This window comes from Capricornis sumatraensis, chromosome 1 (assembly GCF_032405125.1).
Source record: "Capricornis sumatraensis isolate serow.1 chromosome 1, serow.2, whole genome shotgun sequence".
Taxonomy (NCBI): Eukaryota; Metazoa; Chordata; class Mammalia; order Artiodactyla; family Bovidae; genus Capricornis; species Capricornis sumatraensis.
In genome coordinates this window covers 91490354-91511879 of record NC_091069.1, presented here as the reverse complement: position 1 = coordinate 91511879, position 21526 = coordinate 91490354, and the positions used below count along the sequence as shown (strand labels likewise).

General features: G+C 36.9%; 1 protein-coding gene across 1 annotated transcript in view; it reads left to right on the top strand.

Moving 5' to 3' along the window:
- The window catches only part of SLC30A6 (solute carrier family 30 member 6), a 41753-nt gene that overhangs the window by 10741 nt on the left and 9486 nt on the right, over positions 1–21526 (top strand). Inside the window, exons 5-13 of the mRNA XM_068973127.1 lie at positions 1177–1242; positions 6807–6887; positions 7353–7388; positions 8090–8184; positions 10397–10445; positions 10761–10880; positions 13226–13328; positions 14244–14291; positions 15447–15515. Of these exons, the coding sequence (XP_068829228.1) occupies positions 1177–1242; positions 6807–6887; positions 7353–7388; positions 8090–8184; positions 10397–10445; positions 10761–10880; positions 13226–13328; positions 14244–14291; positions 15447–15515 (667 nt within the window). The remainder of the gene's footprint in view (positions 1–1176; positions 1243–6806; positions 6888–7352; positions 7389–8089; positions 8185–10396; positions 10446–10760; positions 10881–13225; positions 13329–14243; positions 14292–15446; positions 15516–21526) is intronic.

Below are 21526 nucleotides of genomic sequence, written 5' to 3'. Positions count from 1 at the left end.
AAGTAATCTGTGAAATAAGTAAAATTATCAGCATGGATCATGTATACAAATAAAAGCAATTAGAAGATATGCTGGAAAAAGATATCCCATTTACATAGCAACAGAAAAATACCCAGACATTAGGTCAGTTGCCTACCTAGAGATGAGTCAGCTGAAGGTTCCTGCTAGGGAGCAGGAACATGTAAGAGCATACCAGTTCCCACTGGAACTGTGTAGATGGGAAAAGAAATGATGGGCATTAATAACTGCAAAGCATGTATGTGATTGTGAGATTGAGAGACAACCTTCGGCTCTTGCTTTTGGGGACCTTTCTTATTTCCAGTGTGTGTGTGCTTAGTCACTCAGTGGTGTCCGACTGTTGGAGACCCCATGGACTGTAGCCCGCCAGGCTCCTCTGTCCATGGGGATTCTCCAGGCAAGAATACTGGAGTGGGTTACCATGCCCTCCTCCAGAGGATCTTCCCAACCCAGAGATAAAACCCAGGTCTCCCGCATTGTAGGCGGATTCTTTACCATCTGAGCCACCAGGGAAGCCCCATGTTTCCAATAAAGATTACAAAGTGCTTGGACAATGATGTCTCCAATATCTGTGCTATAGGTGTGTTATAAGGATGTCTTTTCATCAGTTGCAACTAAATCTTCTTGATGGATCTAAAACAAATAGTTGTTACTAAGTTTCACACTGTAGTAAATTGTTTTAGAGTGAATCTCCGCTATACTTGGAAAGCAACCATAACTTTACCTCATCTAGGATATTGTCAAGGTGTTATTAATATTTAGTTTAACTTTTAATATAGATTAAATAAAGTTTATCAAAGTTGAAATGTTTATGCCTAAATCAAGTTAATATTCTGATTATTACTGTGTTATTTTTTGCAGGCTCAGTTATGGAAACTATTTAGGGTGGATAACTTACTGAGTAGAGAAAATATGAGTTTAAAGTATTCTGTTTAACTGTCTTAATGGTATTATCATAACTTCTTCTGTTTCTCCCCATGTTAAAACTCACATCTTAGGGTATTTACTGTGATTAGATTATAAATTATTAGAATAATTTGTTACTAGCCTGTGAACACTGTTAACTTTTAGCAACTTAGGTATTCTAAAAGCTAAATTTCTTTCTGTATGTCCTCTGGCTCTTCTTCTAATGCTGAATTTATTTGCCTTTTTACTTAGTTTGATAACTTGTTTAATAAGTTATTGGGTGATGATGAGGAAACCTAGCCCTGCCTATTCATTTGGGTAAGTTCAATTTGCTTTATTTTCTGCTAACTTATTGCTATTAAAATTAGTAGTTAAACTACTAATGAGCTACCTTGAATATTCCTAGAAAATAAGTATTGCCTGTTTAGTGTGATAGTGATAAATAGTAAAAGTAGATTTTAAAAAGCATCTTCTAAGAGGATTCTAGATAGGAAACATAGATGATTAAATTTAAATCATATTAAAGTAAAATGTTCACATTAGGTTCTTTGCTATTTTACAAAGCAAATCTTAACATAAAATGTTCATTTTAAGGTCTTTGATACTTTGGTAATTTCTTATTTCAGTTAGAGAAGGTACAAAGGATTTTCGTGTATGTATCTTCTAGATGTTAAAGTAAGTGGGATACGTTTTAACATTGATGCAGTGGTAGAGGTGTATTTTTATCTTGAGACTAGATTTGTGACAGCAACACACTGACAAAGATTTTGAGATTTCTGTGTCTATAGTTTAGAAATTGCTGAAAGCTGGAAAATAATGTTTTATATCAGAGGATTTTTTTTTATATTTATTCATTTATTTAGCTGTGCCAAGTCTTAGTTGCAGTATGTGGAATCTAGTTTCCTGACCAGGGATCGAACTCAGGGCACCTCTATTGGGGGTGTGGAGTCTTACCCACTGAACTGCCAGGGAAGTCCCCGATTTTTTTATTATATTAGGAAAAGACATGAATTCCTTTCAGATTCAAGGAAAGAACTAGAAAGAAAAATTTAACCTTGGTGGAGAAACTTCTTGAACCAAACTAAACTTTCTTTTCCATACTATTCATCAGGATTATATTCTTTCGAACAAAATCTGGTTTTATTTACTTAAGTAATAGGACAGAGTGAACATGAAATTTTATGCAAAATGAAAATATTTATGTGTCACTGAAATTTGATAGAGTTGGACTGTTACTATGATAACCATTTGTAGAGAATAGATATCTGTATATGGAAATCTCAACTCTGGAGTCAGGCTTTTGGTGGTGACAGAAATCCAACTCAAACTAATTTGGCGGGAAAATGATAATGTACTTTTTCAAAGTGCGGGAGGACTGAGGTAAGCTGGCACAGGGACACTCAGGACATTGTCTTTCTCTTACCTCAGTGGCCTCCTTTTCTCTGCATGTCAGGTTCGGTTTCTCAGACCATTTTTCTCCACTCTTCTGGAATGATAACTTCTAGCAAAACTTGGAACCTTCTCACCTTCCTCCTAGAGAGGAAAGGACTCTTCCCCAGCTCTAGTTCCGAAAATCATGAGAAGGAGCTGTTGGTTTTTCCGCCTTGGTATAGATGTTAGTCTTCTTAGTTCAGCTCCTGTGGCCAGGATACAAGGTTTAATAAAGACATGACAGCTCCCATTTTGGTCTCATTGCTTAGAGAATAGAAAATGAGAAAGCAATTAAATATAATTACAGTCAGTCACATGGCTTGAAGTATCATCTATATCTGATAATTCCAAAATTCAGTTCTGCAGCACTGAGATTTATCTCATGTCAGTGTTCCCTTCATGCCAGCTTCACATGGATGCATAATTGATGTCTTAAATTCAAGCTAAATTTCCTGTTTTGTTTTCTTTCCCCCAAATCTGTTCCTCTGTAGTTTTTCCCATCTTAGTAAATACACAGCCACTTAGTTGCTCAGGCAAAATCCTCGATTATTCTCTCATCACCCACATTTATCCATCAGGAGGTTATGTCAGGATAACTTACAAACACATCCAGAATCTGCCTCCACCCCCCTTTCTGTCTCCGGTACTACCATCCTAACCAAGCTACCTTCGTTTCTTGCCTTCATCAACATCCTGCGTCCTAGTCCTAACTAGTCCGCATACTTAGCTTTTACTGTCGCTTGTAGTCCATTCTCTGTGTAGCAACCAGTGTTTGTTTCTTTAAGCCTAAGTCATGCTATCATTCTACTCCTTAAAACCATCCAGTTGTTTCCTATCACACTGAGAATAAAATCCTGACTCCTTTCCCTTGTTTATAAAGGCTTTGTATGACTTACACCCAGCCTACTTGTTTTCAAGTCACCACTGTCATGCACTCTGTCTTTGTGTCTATAATTTGAATATAACTTATTCTTGCTTTAGGATCTTTATACAGACTGTTCTCTCTCCTTGAGATGCTCTTCACCTGATTCTTGCAAGATAAGCCCAGTTTTGTTATTCCACTCTTAATATTACCAAGTGCTAGTATCATTAAGTGACTGGGCCCAATCTAAAATGAATTCTAAAATAGATCACCCAGTTAGTCTCTTGTCACATCAGCCTGGACTTCCCTGGTGGCTCAGACAGTAAAGATTCTGCCTGCAATGCAGGACACCCAGGTTCAGTCCCTAGGTTGGGAAGATCCCCTAGCAAAGGGAATGGCAACCCACTCCCAGTCTTCTTGCCTGGAGAATTCCATGGACAGAGGAGCCTGGCAGGCTGCAACCCAGTCCATGGGGCTGCAAACAGTTGGACACGACTGAGCGACTAACATTACACATCAGACTACTGTAATTCTCTGTATAGAACTTATCAGTTATTTTTTTGTCTCCCCCTTTAAAATATAGATTTCTTGGTAGCATGGACTGTTATCTTATTCCTTTCTTATATCCTTGTACAGTTTGATGAATTTTAACAGATAAATATACTTGTATAACTACTATCTGGATCATTATATAAACCATTATGAGTTCCCCCAAAGCCTCCATTAATGACTTAAGGTTGAGTCAGAGTCAAACGCCAACAAAAGTAACCAGTATTCCGATTGCTGTCATTGCAGATTATTGTTGCCAGTTTTCAAATCATATAAATGGGATTGTAATATGTATCATCATATAGCAGTAATTCATTCTTGTTCTTTGCTCTAATATTCCAATATGCCAACATACGTTTATATGTTCAACTATTGAAAGAAATTTAGGTAATTTTTAGCTTTTTGTTATTATGAATAAAACTACATATGGTCATTTTGTACTTTTCTTTTGGTATACATGTATGCTCATTTATGTTGGGCATATGTCTTTGAGTGAAATTACTGTCATAGAACTTGCATATATTTGTCATTAGAAGACAGGATAATACCAAGCAGTTTTCCAGAGTGGTTTTGCATTTCTACTGGCAGTATACATTTCCACTGGCAGTATATCTGGGTTCTAGTTGCTTCACGTCCTTACCAACTGTTGGCATTGCCTTTTTTTAGAAGCCATTCTAGGAAGTGCAGTGGTATCTCATTGTAGGTTTAAGTTATTTTCTTTATGAGTATTTGAACACTTTTTCTTATGTTTGTTAGCCATTCAGATTACCTCTTTTCTGAAATCCTTGTTAAAGTGTTTTATCCATTTTTATATTGGGTTGCTTATTTTTTCTTATTGATCCATAGGAGTTCTTTCATTCTCTTAAAGCTATCTTCTGATGCATGGAAAGTTTTTAATTTCAATGATAAAATTCAGTTTATCAGTCTTTTCCTTTACAGTTAGTACTTTCTGTGTACTTGTCAAGAAATCTTGGCCCAGGATCATAAGATACTCTGCCCTGTCATTAGAAGTTTTACAATTTGACCTTTTACATATAGGCTTAACAATCAAACTAGAATTTGGTTTTTGTATATGGTTTGAAGTAGAGGTCAAGGCACATTGGTTTCTATATAGCTATTCAATTTGATAAAACATTAATTGAATCAAGTTTCTTCTTTTTTATTGCTTTTATGTGCTACTTTTTCATTAATCAAGTAACTGTGTATGTGTTGGTCTGTTTCTGGATTCTCCTTTCTCTTCAAGGTGTATTTGTCTGTCTTTGCATCAGTTCTGTACTGTGTTAATTACTGTAGTTTGAAATCTTGTAGTGGAACACTGTAATGGAAATCTTCCTACTTTGTTCTTTAGCCCTTTACTTTCCTTCACCTTTTGCATTCCCATATGCACTTTAGTATCAACTTATCAATATCTGCAGATAATGTTGCTGCATTTACATACTGTTTTTTTCATACCCTTCTATAACCCACTTTTCTTCATTTACTTCCTTTCATGTCAGTAAATACATTTGTTATATTTTTAGTAATACATAATGGTCTTTTGTTGATTCCAACATTTTTCCGTTACCAATAGCAATGTGATGTATGTCCTTAATTATTTTATTATTTCCTGAATTTTGTACCTCCTGGAATTAAACCAGCTGATTTGAGGAGAAAAAAGTAATGTGATGAGCATCCTTAATTATTTATTATCTTTTCTGAACATAATTATTTCCTTGAGAAATTTTAGTATATGTACATACTACAAGTGTTGAATGCCATTAAACTCTGTATAGTGGCAAAAACCAAGATAAATAAGACCTCCAGGGATAATAAGACATATTCAATCAACTGCAATTATATGTAGATATGACAGTCAGTATCAGTTCAGTTCAGTCACTCAGTCGTGTCCGACTCTTTGTGACCCCATGAACCGCAGCACGCCAGGCCTCCCTGTCCATCACCAACTCCCAGAGTCCACCCAAACCCATGTCCATCGAGTCGGTGATGCCATCCAGCCATCTCATTCTCTGTCATCCCGTTCTCCTCCTCCCCTCAATCTTTCCCAGCATCAGGGTCTTTTCAAATGAGTCAGCTTTTCACATCAGGTGGCCAAAGTATTGGAGTTTCAGCTTCAACATCAGTCCTTCCAGTGAACACCCAGGACTGATCTCCTTCAGAATGGACTGGTTGGATCTCCTTGCAGTCCAAGGGACTCTCAAGAGTCTTCAACATCACAGTTCAAAAGCATCAGTTCTTCGGCGCTCAGCTTTCTTTATAGTCCAACTCTCACATCCATACATGACCACTGGAAAAACCATAGCCTTGACTAGACGGACCTTTGTTGACAAAGTATTTGAATATGTTATCTAGGTTGGTCATAATTTTCCTTCCAAGGAGTAAGCATCTTTTAATTTCATGGCTGCAGTCACCATCTGCAGTGATTTTGGAGCCCCCCAAAATAAAGTCAGCCACTGTTTCCCTTGTTTCCCCATCTATTTGCCATGAAGTGATCGGACCGGATGCCATCATGACCTTAGTTTTCTGAGTGTTGAGCCAACTTTTTCGCTCTCTTCTCTGTAGTAGTGGTTAAAGTCATGGACACTAGAGCCAGGGTGTCTGAGTTTGTCAGTCTGACCTCTCCACTTGCCAGCTATAGGACTCTAAACAGTTACTCTTCCTCTTGGGCTTCAGGTTCCTTATCTCTTACTTATTTATTTTTTTAAAAAGGGATAGAATAACCCTCATAAGGATTTAGGTGAGGTAATGTGTTAAGTACTTTGACTGGTGTCTAACATAAAATGGGTCAATTAAGTGTTAGCTGTTATTATGATAATGAACATTTCTAGAGAATAAAAGCCATAGAGAATATATGTTGTATAAGTAGGTACTCTTTCTAAAATCTTAGATATTCACTGTTTATTATCATTCTAGAAACTAGACTTTTTTAAACAGTGTTTGGCTTATAGTAGTTACACTTGTAGTGAGTGAGTGAATGTGTTATAGAGATGCTAGTTTGTAAATTGAAAAAATTATGCTAATTTAATTGATTTTCCAATTTCAGATTTGAAAGATTAGAAGTCCTGGCTGTGTTTGCCTCCACAGTCTTGGCACAGTTGGGAGCTCTCTTTATTTTAAAAGAAAGGTACATTTGTATATGATGTTTCTGTCACTGCAGATTCTACCTATGCTACCTTTGGAAATATGAAAGAATCCAGTGAGACATTCTGGTTTAAAAGGGTATACAAATTAATATGAGCAATGCTGGAGATTTGATAGTATAATTTCTTCATGTTTCAGACTTTTCTCCCCCTTTATACCCTTCTTTTATTACCTTTGATACTACTAAATCCAGTCATAAGTGATGGGAATAAAAGGAAGGGATTCAGTCAGACATGTTTTAATGCTTAGTATAAACCCAAGAGCAGGTTTGTTAGACAAAGATTGGACATTGCACCTTGAGGATAATTTGTGGGTCTGTTTGTCTCATCACTACTAGTAATCAACAGGTCATATTTAAAAGTTTTGTGAATTTATTAGATTAATTATGTATTTAATAAAGTTTTTTAACTTAATTCTTTAATACATTAACATTATTTCTTTCTTTTAGTGCAGAACGCTTTTTGGAGCAGCCCGAGATACACACGTAAGATTCTACTTTTGCCATATAATATACTATTAAGTTTGATTCCCAGTGATTAATTGGTATATTATGAAACAGTGATTACTTTGGCCCATACTAGAGTTCAGAGTGTGGTAATATATATTTCACAAGCAAAATCCCCAAATCCCAAGATGCCTTCTTTTCACCCTTAACTGTTCCCAAGCCCCTACGTTTTTATACTGAACAGAACGGCCTCTCTACTGTGATGTCAGGTCCCTCAGCATTTCCAAACCCAGGTGAACATGCTAAACCAGCCTTGTCTTGTCTTCTATAATTTGGATCCCCAAATTTTTTAGTAGCATCTCTAGAAGAGATGGAAATGTTATTAGCTGTAACATAGTTGTTAACTGTGTGGATCTATTCTGATCAGTTTCATTCAGGACAGTTTGACTTAGCCAGCAGACTATAAACCAAATACCTGTAGCATTTCTGAAGATTTATAACAGCAATTACCTGTAAGAAGACGCTGTTAATGCTAAGGGTCTTTTTTGGAGGGGTGGGGATCCCATGTAAGATAGAGCAACCACATGCAGAACATGGGTCATGGAGCTAGAAACAGAGTTCAAATTCTGACTGTATATATTGAAGCAGACCACTCTGCTCCTTCATCTCCTAGTCTCGCTACATGCTGAAATTACATATTAATATTACCAAGAAAAAAATAACAGTGTTATTCTTTTTAGGGGAAGATTATTAGTTGGTACTTTTGTGGCTCTTTCCTTCAACCTGTTCACAATGCTTTCAATTCGGAATAAACCTTTTGCTTATGTTTCTGAAGGTATGTTTTTGTTTACCATTAATAAAAATCCAATTAATTTTTCAAAGCAACAAGTCTTTTTGTTTGTTTCATTGATTCATAAATCAACGAGACAGTGTATCCTGAGGAAAAGAAAGGACTACCTCCCCCTAAAGTTCTAAAATCTTCAGAAAATTATGAAGCAGAAAATTAAGAAAAAGAATCTAACTTTATAAGCTTTAAAATAACATATTCCTTAAAAACAAGCAGAACTGACATATTAAATTACATGAGATAAAAAATGACATTTACCAGATAACATGAATGAAATTTTAAATGTATAAACTACCTAAGAACGCATTTTAGAAGCCTCAGCGTACATAGACTAGTTGATGTGCTCATTGCAAATAATTATATTTTGTTAATTAACTTCATTCCCAGGAACTCTCTGGGGCAATGATGGGTGGGCATATATTTGAAAGTAGCCAGATTTTGGTCCTTTTGATACATTCTTTTCCTTTCAAGTCTTTAAAAATTCAGATAGAATTTTTCATTTTAGTGGTCTAAATTATTGACATTTTTCACTAATTTCAGTGTTTTGGAATCCTACTCCCCAAAACCAGGTTAACCACTGTTGGATGGCTGGAGGAGTTTTACCTCACTTTACACTGAGGTAAAAACAAAAGCGGGCTGTGTACACACACCTACACTTTGAAGAAAAAATAGGGGAAGGTCTTTTTAAGTCTCACTGACTTGAATACCAAGATAACCAGGGGAAGAAAGCTTTCTGAAATACCCATTCAAGCTTAAACAACTTCCTAAGTGTCATGAAGTATGAGTTGTATTTGTATGAATTAGAGTTTAAGAATTACTGCATAAACTAGAAGATTAAATAATGATATTTATGATCATCAGAATTATTTTGAAAAAACTTTATTAAAATACTGTTACACCCATTCTTGAAATTTTAAGAAGGTACAAAGATTTACAAACTGTGTTTCCTTGAAGAGCAAAAAATACAAGAAGGAAATAGTACTGGTAATCTCATGAGCCAGAGATAACATCTGTTAACATTTCTGTTTTGTTCCTTTTTTTTTTCTGTGCACATATGTATATTTTTTTACATACTTAGAATTTTATCAGTTAAAAATTTTATGTTTGGCTTTTTTCACTTAACTTTACATCTTGAATATTGCCTGTTATTAAATAATCTTTGAAAAATAATTTTTGAATGCTTGGATAACATTTTGTCATGAATATTTTAAAAAATTAGTCTATTGTACATATTCAGCTTTTAACTGTAACCACCTTTTTTCTATCAGATTTCTTATATGCATTTCTAATCTTCTCAGAGAAAAAATTATAAATGAGTTAAAGATACAGTATGTTTTTTAAGTGTTTGATATATATTGCCAAGTTTATTTCCAGAAAAATCATCTAGTTTGTATTTATATTAGCTGGAAATGAAAATTCGCAGAAATATCAAGATTTACAACATGAGTTGAAATTTGAGTGAAAAATAATATTAAAGCACTTTCTGCCAGGCACTGTGCTCAGTACTCTACACAGAACCCATTTAATTCTTCCTATAACCGTATAAGGTAGATCATTTTATTCTCCCCACTTTACAGTGAGGCACTGAGAGATTAAGTCACTTGCCTCAGGCCTCAGTCAAGGGGAGGGTTGAGGTTGAAGCCAAATATTCTGGCATCAGAGTCTGCTTTAACTGCTGTTCTAGGCCACTTTTTATATGGCTTGCCAATCTTTTCTACATCATGGTGCACATAAATGAGAATTTCTGTAGCACCCTGGGGTAAGCGTAAGAGTATGCTTGCACCTGGAGGCTACATGTCCAGGGTCAGTCACTGACTGCCACCTGCATGTAGCCAGATACCTGGCCTCTCTGAAAGCTAAGAGAATTAGTAATTGGTGGACCTGCAACTCATTCTCAACACACTGGTTAGGAAGCTTTGCTTTGCAGTATAATAAGCCTTGAAAACGTCAAATTAATAGTAACGATGACACATGTAAGTTCATTGATTCCATCAGGTCAGCTATGTGCTGTAGTTGAAACTACTTTTCATTTAGTATCCTAAAGGCATAAAAAAGAAAAAAGTTATAGGTATAATGTATCCCTTTGTAGTGTTACATAGTAATCATGAAATTTATTTTTTAAATTTAAGAATCAAGTATTTCTGGTAATCTAATAATTATTTCTGGTAATTTTAATAATTTAAGTATTTTCTTTTTAAAGCTGCTAGTACAAGTTGGCTTCAAGAGCATGTTGCAGATCTTAGTAGAAGGTAAGATGTTTGGGGTTTCATAAAATACATATTGTTAAAGGAATGCACAGGAAACATATCTATTATGGGAACTTAGCATTATTCATTGCTGAGGTTACTATATGAATCTCACAGATCAGATTCTTCTTTTCCCTTCACTTTTTCTTATTTTTTAATTGATGATACAAAAAAGAACTTTACAAGTGAGAGATTTGTTCTCAAATCCTCCTTGTTAAACAATTTATGATACTAAAATACAAGTCATCTTTTATATAGTTTTCATTATTATTACATAAGTTTTGCTAATGAGTACTCTTTTTGTTTGTTTTTTCATAGCTTGTGTGGAATTATTCCAGGACTTAGCAGTATCTTCCTTCCCCGAATGAATCCATTTGTTTTGATTGATCTTGCTGGAGCATTTGCTCTTTGTATTACGTATATGCTAATTGAAATTAAGTAAGTATTTTTTATTGCTCTCAAGTGGATTTCCATTCCTGGGGCCTGATTTTTAAGGGCATTAGGATGCATGCAGATTAAGTTTATAGCATGTTTATGACCTGTGCAACTTTGGTCAAGTCTTGTCCTCAAGTGTCTTCATCTGAAAAAATTAAGGGGGTTGGATTCAATAAGAAATCTTGACTACAATCTGTAATGCAGATGGAAAAACTATTTAAATTCCCTTCTGCTGGCCAGATGAGTGAAACAGAAGAGGAGAGTAAGAGACACATAAATCACAGCTGCTGCTGCTGCTAAGTCGCTTCAGTCGTGTCCGACTCTGTGCGACCCCATAGACGGCAGCCCACCAGGCTCCGCCGTCCCTGGGATTCTCCAGCCAAGAACACTGGAGTGGGTTGCCATTTCCTTCTCCAGTGCATGAAAGTGAAAAGTGAAAGTGAAGCCACAGCTGCTGTTGCTGAATGAGGAAAGAGGAGTAGATGTGAACCAATTTTTTTTAAAAGCAAGCCTATTAAGAAATAGTCTTTAGCAAGCTTAAGTTTAATGTTATGACATTATTCTTTGACTCCCTACCCTTTTGCCTACTCTCCTAGGACATCACATACCATTGTTTGTATTTTCTACCTTTGAGTGATTCCTTCACTTTATTTCTAGCCCAGATCTCTATATCTCAGAGCCTATCTTCTGTTCGTGTCCACCTTGACTGAACCTGTTTTCCCCATCTGCTAAACTGCTTTTTTTTTTGTATTTCCTGTGAGAGTGAATGCTACTACCATCTATTCTTTGCATTCTACTTTTTTTGTTGTTCGTTTTAATTTTATTTATGTGTGGCTGCACTGGGTCTTTATTGCTTCATAGGCTTTTCTCTGGTTGTGGTGAGTGGGGGCTAGTTGTGGTGCTCAGGCTGCTCACTGCATTCGCATCTCTTGTTATGGAACACGGGCTCTAGGGTGCACAGGCTTCAGTAGTTGTGGTGCATGGTCTTAGTTCTGTGGCATGTGGGATCTTCCTGAATCAGGGATCAAACACATGTCTCCTGTGATGGCAGGCAGATTCTTTACCCCTGAGCCACCAGGGAAGCCCTGCTTTCCACTTTTACTGCTGCTGCTGCTAAGTCACTTCAGTCGTGTCCGACTCTGTACGACCCCATAGACAGCAGCCCACCAGGCTCCTCCATCCATGGGATTTTCCGGTACTCCAGCAAGAGTACTGGAGCGGGATGCCATTGCCTTCTCCGTCACACATCTTTAGTTACCTGCTATTTTGCTACTGAAGTGATTATTAAAAGTTGCAAATCTAGACATAATATTTTCCTGTTTCAAAATCCTCTCCTTTGTATACTTAACAAAATTAAAAGTTGTTAGTATGGTGAAGCCTCTGTCAACCTTACTAGCCATCCATCTGCCTATACGTACCTGTTCATAGCTTCTTCACTGCAGTAGGATTTTCATGCCCTTGCACATGCTGCTTTCACTGTCTACAGTATCTTGCCCCCATCATCTTGGCCATCTTTGAAGGCTCAGCTCAGAAGTCACCTTTTTTATTTAGCCTTTCTGGATTATCCTACCCCTGTAGGCTCACTACTCACTCCTTTGTGCAGCCGTGATACTCTGTAGGACTTCTCCTTTGTGCTCAAAGTCATTTCTTGTATTTTTCACATGGGTGTTTCCTGTCATTTCAAAGGCAGGAACTGTGTCTTTACTTGTGTTTCTATTCCCAGCTTATAGGAAAAAGTGAAAAAGAGTACATGATTAGTTTGTAACCTTTGGCATTTTTGGTCTCTGTTGTTAATAGAGCTGTGAACTACTGATGAGCAATTGTACTTCAGTCACAGTGTTTACTGTAACAAATTCTTAAAAATCTCATCTTATGAAATTCCTGGGGAATTTGAAATTTTTTAATACTAATTATTGGAAAGTTTATGTTTACAGCAAGTTGATAGAATCACAGATGAATTCCATTGGTCTTTATCAGAAATTACTAGTTAAAGGTTTTTATTTGTTGCAGCAAATACATATATATGACATAATTACAGTTGACAAGTAGATTAAAAGTACATTGTGGGGAAATTTTTTTTCTTCATCATCTCTCTTCACACAAATTAACATAATTATTAGTTATTTTCCCTTAAACTTTGGCAAGAAAGGATTCTAAAAACTTTCTTTTTTCCTTTGAGATGCTCTCATGGCAGTAGTAGCCAGCTGTGGTAAAATAGTCCTGTTGCTTGAGATAATTAAAGTTTGGTGGATTAAATTGTAAGAAGCCTAGTGAAGGATTTAAATTTAACATTTAAACATTTAATCTTAATTTAACATTTAAGATTTAGAATTGTTTTTTCTTTTTAGTAATTATTTTGCTGTAGACACTGCATCAGCCATTGCCATTGCTCTGATGACGTTTGGCACTATGTATCCCATGAGCGTGTACAGTGGGAAAGTATTACTCCAGGTAATGGTCATCTTTCAGTATGCATGCTTAAAATTAGCTATGTTCTTTTACCAGGTTATAAAAATAAACGTGTTCTGCCAGATTATGAAATTTTTAGCTACTGGAGGGTCCTATTGGAAGTGAAGCCAAACAATAACCTCTGAAATTTGTATAGTAAGAACCAGATGAAATTATGTTGGTGTACAAAATAGGCACAAATGAGTCTTCATATATTTACATATAAGACAAAAACGTAAATGAGAAACTTTGCCTCTAATAATATTTCAAGTAAAAACAATATTAGTTAAAATCTCTTTAGATACTTATTTTCCCCTAACAAATGTATTTTGGCTATTAATATAATCCAGTTATGATTGTTTTCTTATTTCCTATCCTTGAATTAGTGAGACTTCTAAATTTCAAACTTAAAAACGAGAAATTACTCCTTATTGAAACAATAGGAACACCTGTAGACAGCACCTGACTAGAAAGATGGTTTCCCAGGACTAGATGAATATATAAGCACTGCTTCTCATTATGTCTCTCCCACACGTCTTTTCTAAAACATATGGGTTGTATCTCCCTCTCCAGAAGCAACAATAACAGTAAGGTATTAGTTTACTAGTGCTGTGTCTTATACAAAATTTTACTTTCTTAAAGATTTTTTTGTTGATTTGTTGGTTCTTTAAGGCTTATTTGGTTACAGAAATAGCAGCTTCTTTGCAAGATAAGAAATAAGTGTGGGTGGATTCCTGATGTTGCTTTATGAGTGAGTCAGTTGAAACCTCTCTTTCTTAAACCATGTGAAGGCACATGTGAAACAAAGCCAAGGCTGCTATAAAATGCATGTTGTTTTTTTTTTTTACTGTCAGGACCACTGTTGCAGAATTTTTTCTCTCTCTAGATTCATGTTCTATTTTATTTTTTTTCCCCTAGACAACACCACCCCATGTTATCGGTCAGTTGGACAAACTTATCAGAGAGGTAAGATGGAATAATAAAATCATTTTAATTTAGGATTAGAGAATACAAAGAGTGGGTACAAATAATTTCAGGCTCTTTCTAGAATTTTAGGGAAGTTTTTGTAACATAGTGACAAAAATAGAAAAATTTGACCACTTGCTCAGTCTGGAAGCCAAATTCACTTGAAATAAATGTAGACGGTAATTGTCTAAAGACCACACTATTTGTTATAAAGAGCTGTGAATTATATGATTCTGTACTCAAACCTGGGCTTCCCAGGTGACCCAGTGGTAAAGAATCCAACTGCCAATGCAGGAGACACAGGAGATGCAGGTTTGATCCCTGGGTCGGGAAGCTCCTCTGGAGGAGGAAATGGCAACCCACTCCATTCTTGCTGGGGAAATTCCATTGACAGAGGAGGCAGTAGTCCATGGGGTTGCAAAGAGTTGGACAAGACTGAGCACGCACACACACAAGCATATTCAAACTTAGGATTTTAATTAAGTCAGAGGCACTTTGACATGGTGATTGCTTCACCACATAGTAGGTTTTGATTTTGTATTGTTTTAAAATTCCACCTGTTAACTAATTAAGGAATAAGATAATCAAATTATTTGAATGTTGAGAGTAATTAAGACTATTGATTGTCACTATCACAGAGGCCACTTTGATCAGTGTAGCTGACCACTTGTCTCAGCTACTAGGTCTATGCCACTGTACCAATGGGCTATACACTGTCCTTGGAATTTCCTTTTGGCTCAAATCCAGATGATATCCTGTGTTGTACAGAAATGTGTTGAAAGAGAATCCAGAGGAAGAAATCATTGAGAAGACAAAAATTCTGATACCTCAAGTACTGGATATAAACATATACTATACTAATAAGATAAAAAGAACTACACACTGTTGGAACAAGATGTGGGTGAGGGAAGTAAAGACCTAATTCTAAAGAGACTGGTGCAGATAAGAAACTGGGGGGAAAAAAAAAACCAGACCCTGGCTCAGTATGGAACAAGAAGAAATGATATCTTGAGTGAATGGTCTGGCACTTGACTAATGAGTGTCTTCAGGCAGGGTCTGATCATGTCATCCCTAGGTGTGGAGCAAGTCCATAATTTGACTGAGTTGTGTTGGATATGTCAAATACACAAACTCTATTTCTGTGTTTTTGATTAGGTATCTACCTTGGATGGAGTTTTGGAAGTCCGAAATGAGCATTTTTGGACCCTAGGTTTTGGCTCATTGGTATGCTTTCTATGTATTACTTTAGTGATATTTTAAAACATAGTTTATAATTTTTAGGCTCTTTATCAGCTCCCTCATGGCTCAGCTGGTAAAGAATCTGCCTGCAATGTGGGAGATCTGGGTTTGATCCCTGGGTTGGGAAAATCCCCTGGAGAAGGAAAAGGCTACCCACTCCGGTATTCTGGCCTGGAGAATTCCATGGACTATATATATTACTTTAGTTATAATTTAAAACATAGTTTATAATTTTTAAAACTGAGAAAAGTGTTTCTTTAAAATTTTTATGGATCCTTTGATTCCCATTTCTGTTCAATAAAGTAAAATATGTAGATGGATTCAGTAACCTAATTGAAATTAATTAAGGGATGTTTTTGTTCATTTTTTTCCTTTCAAACTAAATGATCTTAATACTGGCCTGTTCAAAAGAGAAAAATCCATAGTCAGACATTCCTAAATATGAAAATGTTGCAAAAGTAAAATGTGCTTTTATTTTCTTTTTATTACAGTTCTGATTTTGGAGATTTTTGCTGAATATGTTAAAGAGCTATAATAATAGCTGTTTCAGCATAAAATTCTATCTTTTCTAATCCAGTTTTGACCTTATTACCAAAGAGATTTTGTTATGGCATGATTTTATTCCTATGTCAGGAATGATGAAGAAAATACAGGAAAGTACCCAGAAAAAAAAATTGAAACAACCATAATCCTATCATGTGAAGAAAACTGCTATTGATTTTTTGGTTTAATACTTACATACTTAAACTCTTTAGAAAATGAGGTCATGCTGTTTTATAATTTGTTGTTTTCACTTAATATATCATAAACAGTTCTCCATGTTATTAAATATTACTCTTCTACAGTACCAGTTTTTTAAAAAAAATAGGATTTGACTTTTGTAACATAGATTTTAGAGGCAGATTAGGGTTGGTCCAACAGCTCAGTGATATCACTGCTTTGCAGTCTTTAGTTCAGACTTACACTCTTTTAATGGAAAAATGGCTACTTCATCTCTCCCTTCCCCTTCTCTTCCTCTCTCACTCATTATTTTGGATATCTAAAACTCATTCTCTAGTAAATTCTTCAGAAAAAGGCCCTTGCAAATAATATTCCCTAAATTTTTGCATGTTGAAAACAGTTGTGAACATTATTGAAAATCATTTGGCTGGATATAACATCCTGAGCAGATATTTTATTTTCTTGAGTTTCTTACCTCTGGCATAAGACATTATTGTAATAAACCCTGATGACTCATAGTCTTATTTTTTCCCGTTGATATGTGACTTGATCTTTTTACCTCTATGCCTAAAATATTTTTTCAGTCCAGTAATTTTACTAGAATCTGTCCTGGTGTTGATGGTCAGTTATTTCAGGGATGCAGTATACCTTTCTATAATGTTATTTCAAAAACAGTTCTTTAAAATTTTCAGGAAAGTTTTCTTTAATTAAAGTTCTTAATAGTTTCTTCTCTTGCTTTGATTTTCTTCTTTGGAAATGCCTATTATAAGCATGGTGGAACCTTTCTTTCATATTTGTTATTTTCTTTCAGTTACTTAGTGTCTCAATTTCCTTTGATTTTTAAAACTTCTCTTTTTATCTTTTTTTTTTTTTTTCATAATATACCTGTATGTTTATTGCTTTTCTAGCTTAATCTTTGTTTCAGAAATTCGGGGAGTGGGCATGCTTCGCGACTTGCCCTATCTTAGTTCCCTGACCAGAGATTGAACCCAGGCCCACAGCAGTCAGAGGACCAGGTCCTAACCACTGGACAGCTAGGGAATTCCCTGAAAAAAATTTTTTTTCATATATTTCTAATTGCCACTCTATTTCTAGGTTTTCTATTTTGATTTATATTCTACTTAATCAATTCAAAAATTGATTTGAAAAAGAAAGTCAGTTCTCATCAGTTTTGTAGGTAAATCTTTCCAATCTTTTATAATCTATTCTGTATTCTCCTTTTTTCTTATAATAACTATGTGTGGGATTTGGATTCAGTTCTTTTCTTTTGCTCCTTTTTATGTGAAATTCGTTTTCCTGAATTTTAAAATAAAAAATGGTTTAAGGTAGTGTGTCTGAATTCATGGTTCTAGAGTTCCCTCTTCTGATGAGTCTGTGAAGTGTAAGTTTTTTCCCTCTTGGTTCTGTTCCTCTCCCAATTGTATCCGAACCTTCTTTATCCTCTGTTTCTACTCTGCTGCTCAATTTAGATTCTCTTCCCAGCTGTTTCTTCTTAATGTGGGGCTTTGTGCTGGAAGGGAGCTTTGGAGAGCTCACAGGGTCGTACTACTCCAGTTCTTCATATCTTATTGCAGACACAGTGCATTCACCCGGCATTGAAATGTGCGAAACACCTTCCAGTTCCCAGCTGCCTTTCTCAAATTCACTGTCCTAGATTTCCATGAAGAGCTAGTTACTTACTGTGAGGTTTTTAGGTCAATCAGATGCCCTATTGTATCCTCTACAGATGCTGATACCTTATAGGTCTTACAGTTTGTATTTGGGTTTTTTAGGGTGTTGTGTTATCTTTTTTTTTTTTTTGGTAGGTGTTGTTCATAGGTTTTTGAATTTGCTATCTTAGTTTCTGTTTTTATGGGGATATTTGGGGCATTTCAAAAATGCTCCCAATGTTTCTTTCAAGAATCCCAGCATAATTCATAATGACTGCAGAATTTTACAATATATGAATATACCATATTTTATTTAATCAATCCTCTAATATATAAATTTTTTTTTTCTTAGCTGTGCTATGCAGCATGCAAGATCAAGGCCATTTTTTAATTGGGGATGGGAGGTTTTGATGTTGAGTTGAATGAGTTCTTTTATGTCTTCATCAGACATACTATTTGCAAATATCTTCTCCCATTCAGTAAGTTGCCTTTGATGGTTTCCTTCACTGCAGAAGCTTTTTAGGTTGATGAGTTCCCATTTGCTTATTTTTGCTTCTATGGCCCTTGCCTGAGGAGACAGATCAAAAAAATATTGCAAAGGCTGATGTCAAGGAGCTTATTACTGCTTGTGTTTTCTTAAGTTTACTCGTGTACATGGTATGAGAAAATGTTCTAGTTTTGTTCTTTTGCGTGTAGGTATCCAGTTTTCCCAGCACCACTTGTTGAAGGAACTGTCTCTTCCCCTTTGTATTTTCTGCCTCCTTCATTATAGACTAATTGACCATATGTGTGTGGATTTATTTTTGGGTTCTCTGTTCTGTTCCATTGATCTGTGTGTCTGGTTTGTGCCAGTACGGTGCTATTTTGATTACTATAATAGTATATTATACTACAAATATGTTGGGGGGATGTGTAATTTCCTCGGTTCTGTCTCGCTGCAGCAAAAATTTGAAGCAGTGGACCAGTGTTAGACAGCTCGGTTACAGCTCAGTTTTATTTGGTAAACAAAGGAAAATACATCCTCGAGGAGGGAGGATGGGCCAACCCAAAAAAAGAGAGGGGCTCAGTTTTGGCTCCTTTTTTATCTTCTTTCTCCTCCCCCTGAACCTGCCCTGTGTAAATTGGGCTAGCCAGGAGGGCTGTTTATTTCACCTGAGGTCCTCACTCTGGTCCTTGGACCTTCCTTTGTTCTATGTTTGTGGGCTTTTTCCTTTCTTTGTCTTTTAGGCACCACTATTCTGGACTCCTTTTTCCTATTCTAGCTACCTAACATTCCCCCCTCAAGAGATGAGAGGCCCAATTCTTTGGAAATAGAGGCGTCAAGGTCTCTGTTACACTTCCTGCTGAGCTGGGCCAGTGAGGGGCACTGGGCCTCCCCCTCTTGCTAATCTCAAGCCTCAGAGTCCTTATAGCAGTATCCATCTAAGGGTGAGTGATATTTTCCACGGTCGGGTGTAGTTTTATATATCCTTGTTGAACTGGCACCGCATGTTGTAGCTTGTTGACCTGGGCAGAGATAAAATGGGTTAGACAATTGATAATACATGGAGCAATCATAAGCAGCATCAATATGGTGATAACAGGGATTAGTTGGAGCATTAGCCAACTCCAAATTCCCCCTCGCCAGGAGAAGGATCCCCCAAAGAGAGATGGGAGCCACCCCAAGAACTCTCTAGCTCATTCTTTGAGATCCTGTAGGAGATGTTTTTTTGAGGACTGTGTTTTTCTTGAGGACTGTGAGACTTTCTTTAACTTAGCTGGAGGTATTTACCCAGAAATGGTATGTCTCATTCAAGGTGGCTCAAGTCCCTCCTTGTTCAGGGATCAGGAGATCTCCTGCCTGTTTTGGAGTACAACCTCTGCCAAGCTATGTTGGCTCTTTAGAGCTATCTTGAGAAATCGTATCCCCAGAAACTAGATTTTGGGGGTGTTCATTAGAATGACACTCATTTACGGTTCTGAATAGGTATCTGAGCTCCCAGGGGCTCACAGGTGTATTGAGTGTCCTCTTCTGTTTTCTTCCATGGCTTGACTCATGAGTAGTGAATCTAGGAGTTGTGTCCTGGTACCTTGACTGCTGTGGGCGTAGAAAGTATTACAGGGTAGGGACCTTTCCATGTGGGCTGGAGTTGTGCCTTTGGGGACCCATCTTTCTAGACTTTAATTACAACTTGAGTCCCTGGAACATTTAGTGGTAACTCTTTAGAATCTTTTGGGTCCTGGTTGACACCCCACAAAGCGTATATCTTGTTGGAATTGCCTGATGGCTGTGGTATAAGATGAGAGGGTTTGAGTCTCTGGATCTAGGAAGAGGTCACTGACATAAACAAAAGGTCTCCCATATAGCATCTCATAAGGACTAAGACCAGCCTCTTCCTTAGGGGCCATGCAGGTGCAGAGCAGAGCTATCAGTAAAGCCTCCTTCCATCCCAGGGAGGTATTCTGGGTTATCTTTTTTATCGCTGATTTTAAGAATTGGTTGGCTCTTTCTACTTTTCTTTAAGACTGAGGCCTCCAGGCACAATAGAGATAATAAGTAATGCCTAATGTTTTAGAGACCCTTTGGGTGACCTTAGAAATAAATGATGTCCCATTGTCACTTTGTAATGACCTGGGCGGGCCAAATCTCAGAATGATTTCATGGAGCAGTTTTTTTGCCACCTCCTCAACCTTCAGTTCAACCTGTTACTGTATCTTATCATGACTAGTAGATATTTATACCCTTGAGAAACTGGCATCTGGGTGAAGTCCATCTGCCAGCCCTTTCCTGGGTAGGTCCCATGCTGTTGGACAGGCTGGGCCAGTTGGAGTCTTCAAGCTCCTTGGGGGTTATTTAATTGGCAAGTGGGACAAGAAGACACCATTTGCCTTATAGTTGTTTGGAGGCCTATTCCTCTGAAGGACCTTTCTAGTAATCTTTGGAGGGCCTTCTCCCCTAAATGAGTGGTGGCATGTAAGGAGTTAACCAGCTTCCATTGGAGGTTCCCTGACAAAAAAAGAAGTCCCTCCTTTTGGAACCACCCCATATGATCTTCTTGAAAGCCCTCATTCTTAGCTTTAATAGTCTTACCTTCAGTATATGAAGGAGTTTCTGGCAAATTAATCTATGGAACTAGGATGGCAACCCCTATTAGGTCATTGTTCTGTAACGCTGCTCTCTTAGCTGCCTGACCAGCTGCTTGGTTCCCTTGTGCCACTTCTGTGCTCCCTTTTTGGTGTCCTTTACAGTGGGAGACTGAAACCTCAGTGGGCAGATGGACTGCCTCCAAGAGCCTAAGGATTTGATCACCATATTTGATTGGGAACCCTAGGATGATCAAGTGGCCTCTTTCTTTCCAGACAGCAGCATGTGCATGTAACACCAGGAAGGCGTACTTAGAATCTGTAAATGGCTACTCTTTTTCCTTTTCCCAGCTCTAAGCTCAAGTCAGGTGTATGAGCTCAGCTAATTGGACTGAAGTACCTGGTAGCAAAGGTTTTTCCTCTGTGGTCTCAAAATTGGAGACTACTGCATATCCAGCTCTTCTTTTTCCATCCAAGACAAAGCTGCTTCCATCAGTGTACCAGATTTCCTCAGGATTGGTCAGAGGATCTTCTGACAATCCCTCTCAGGGTTTTGTCCAGTGG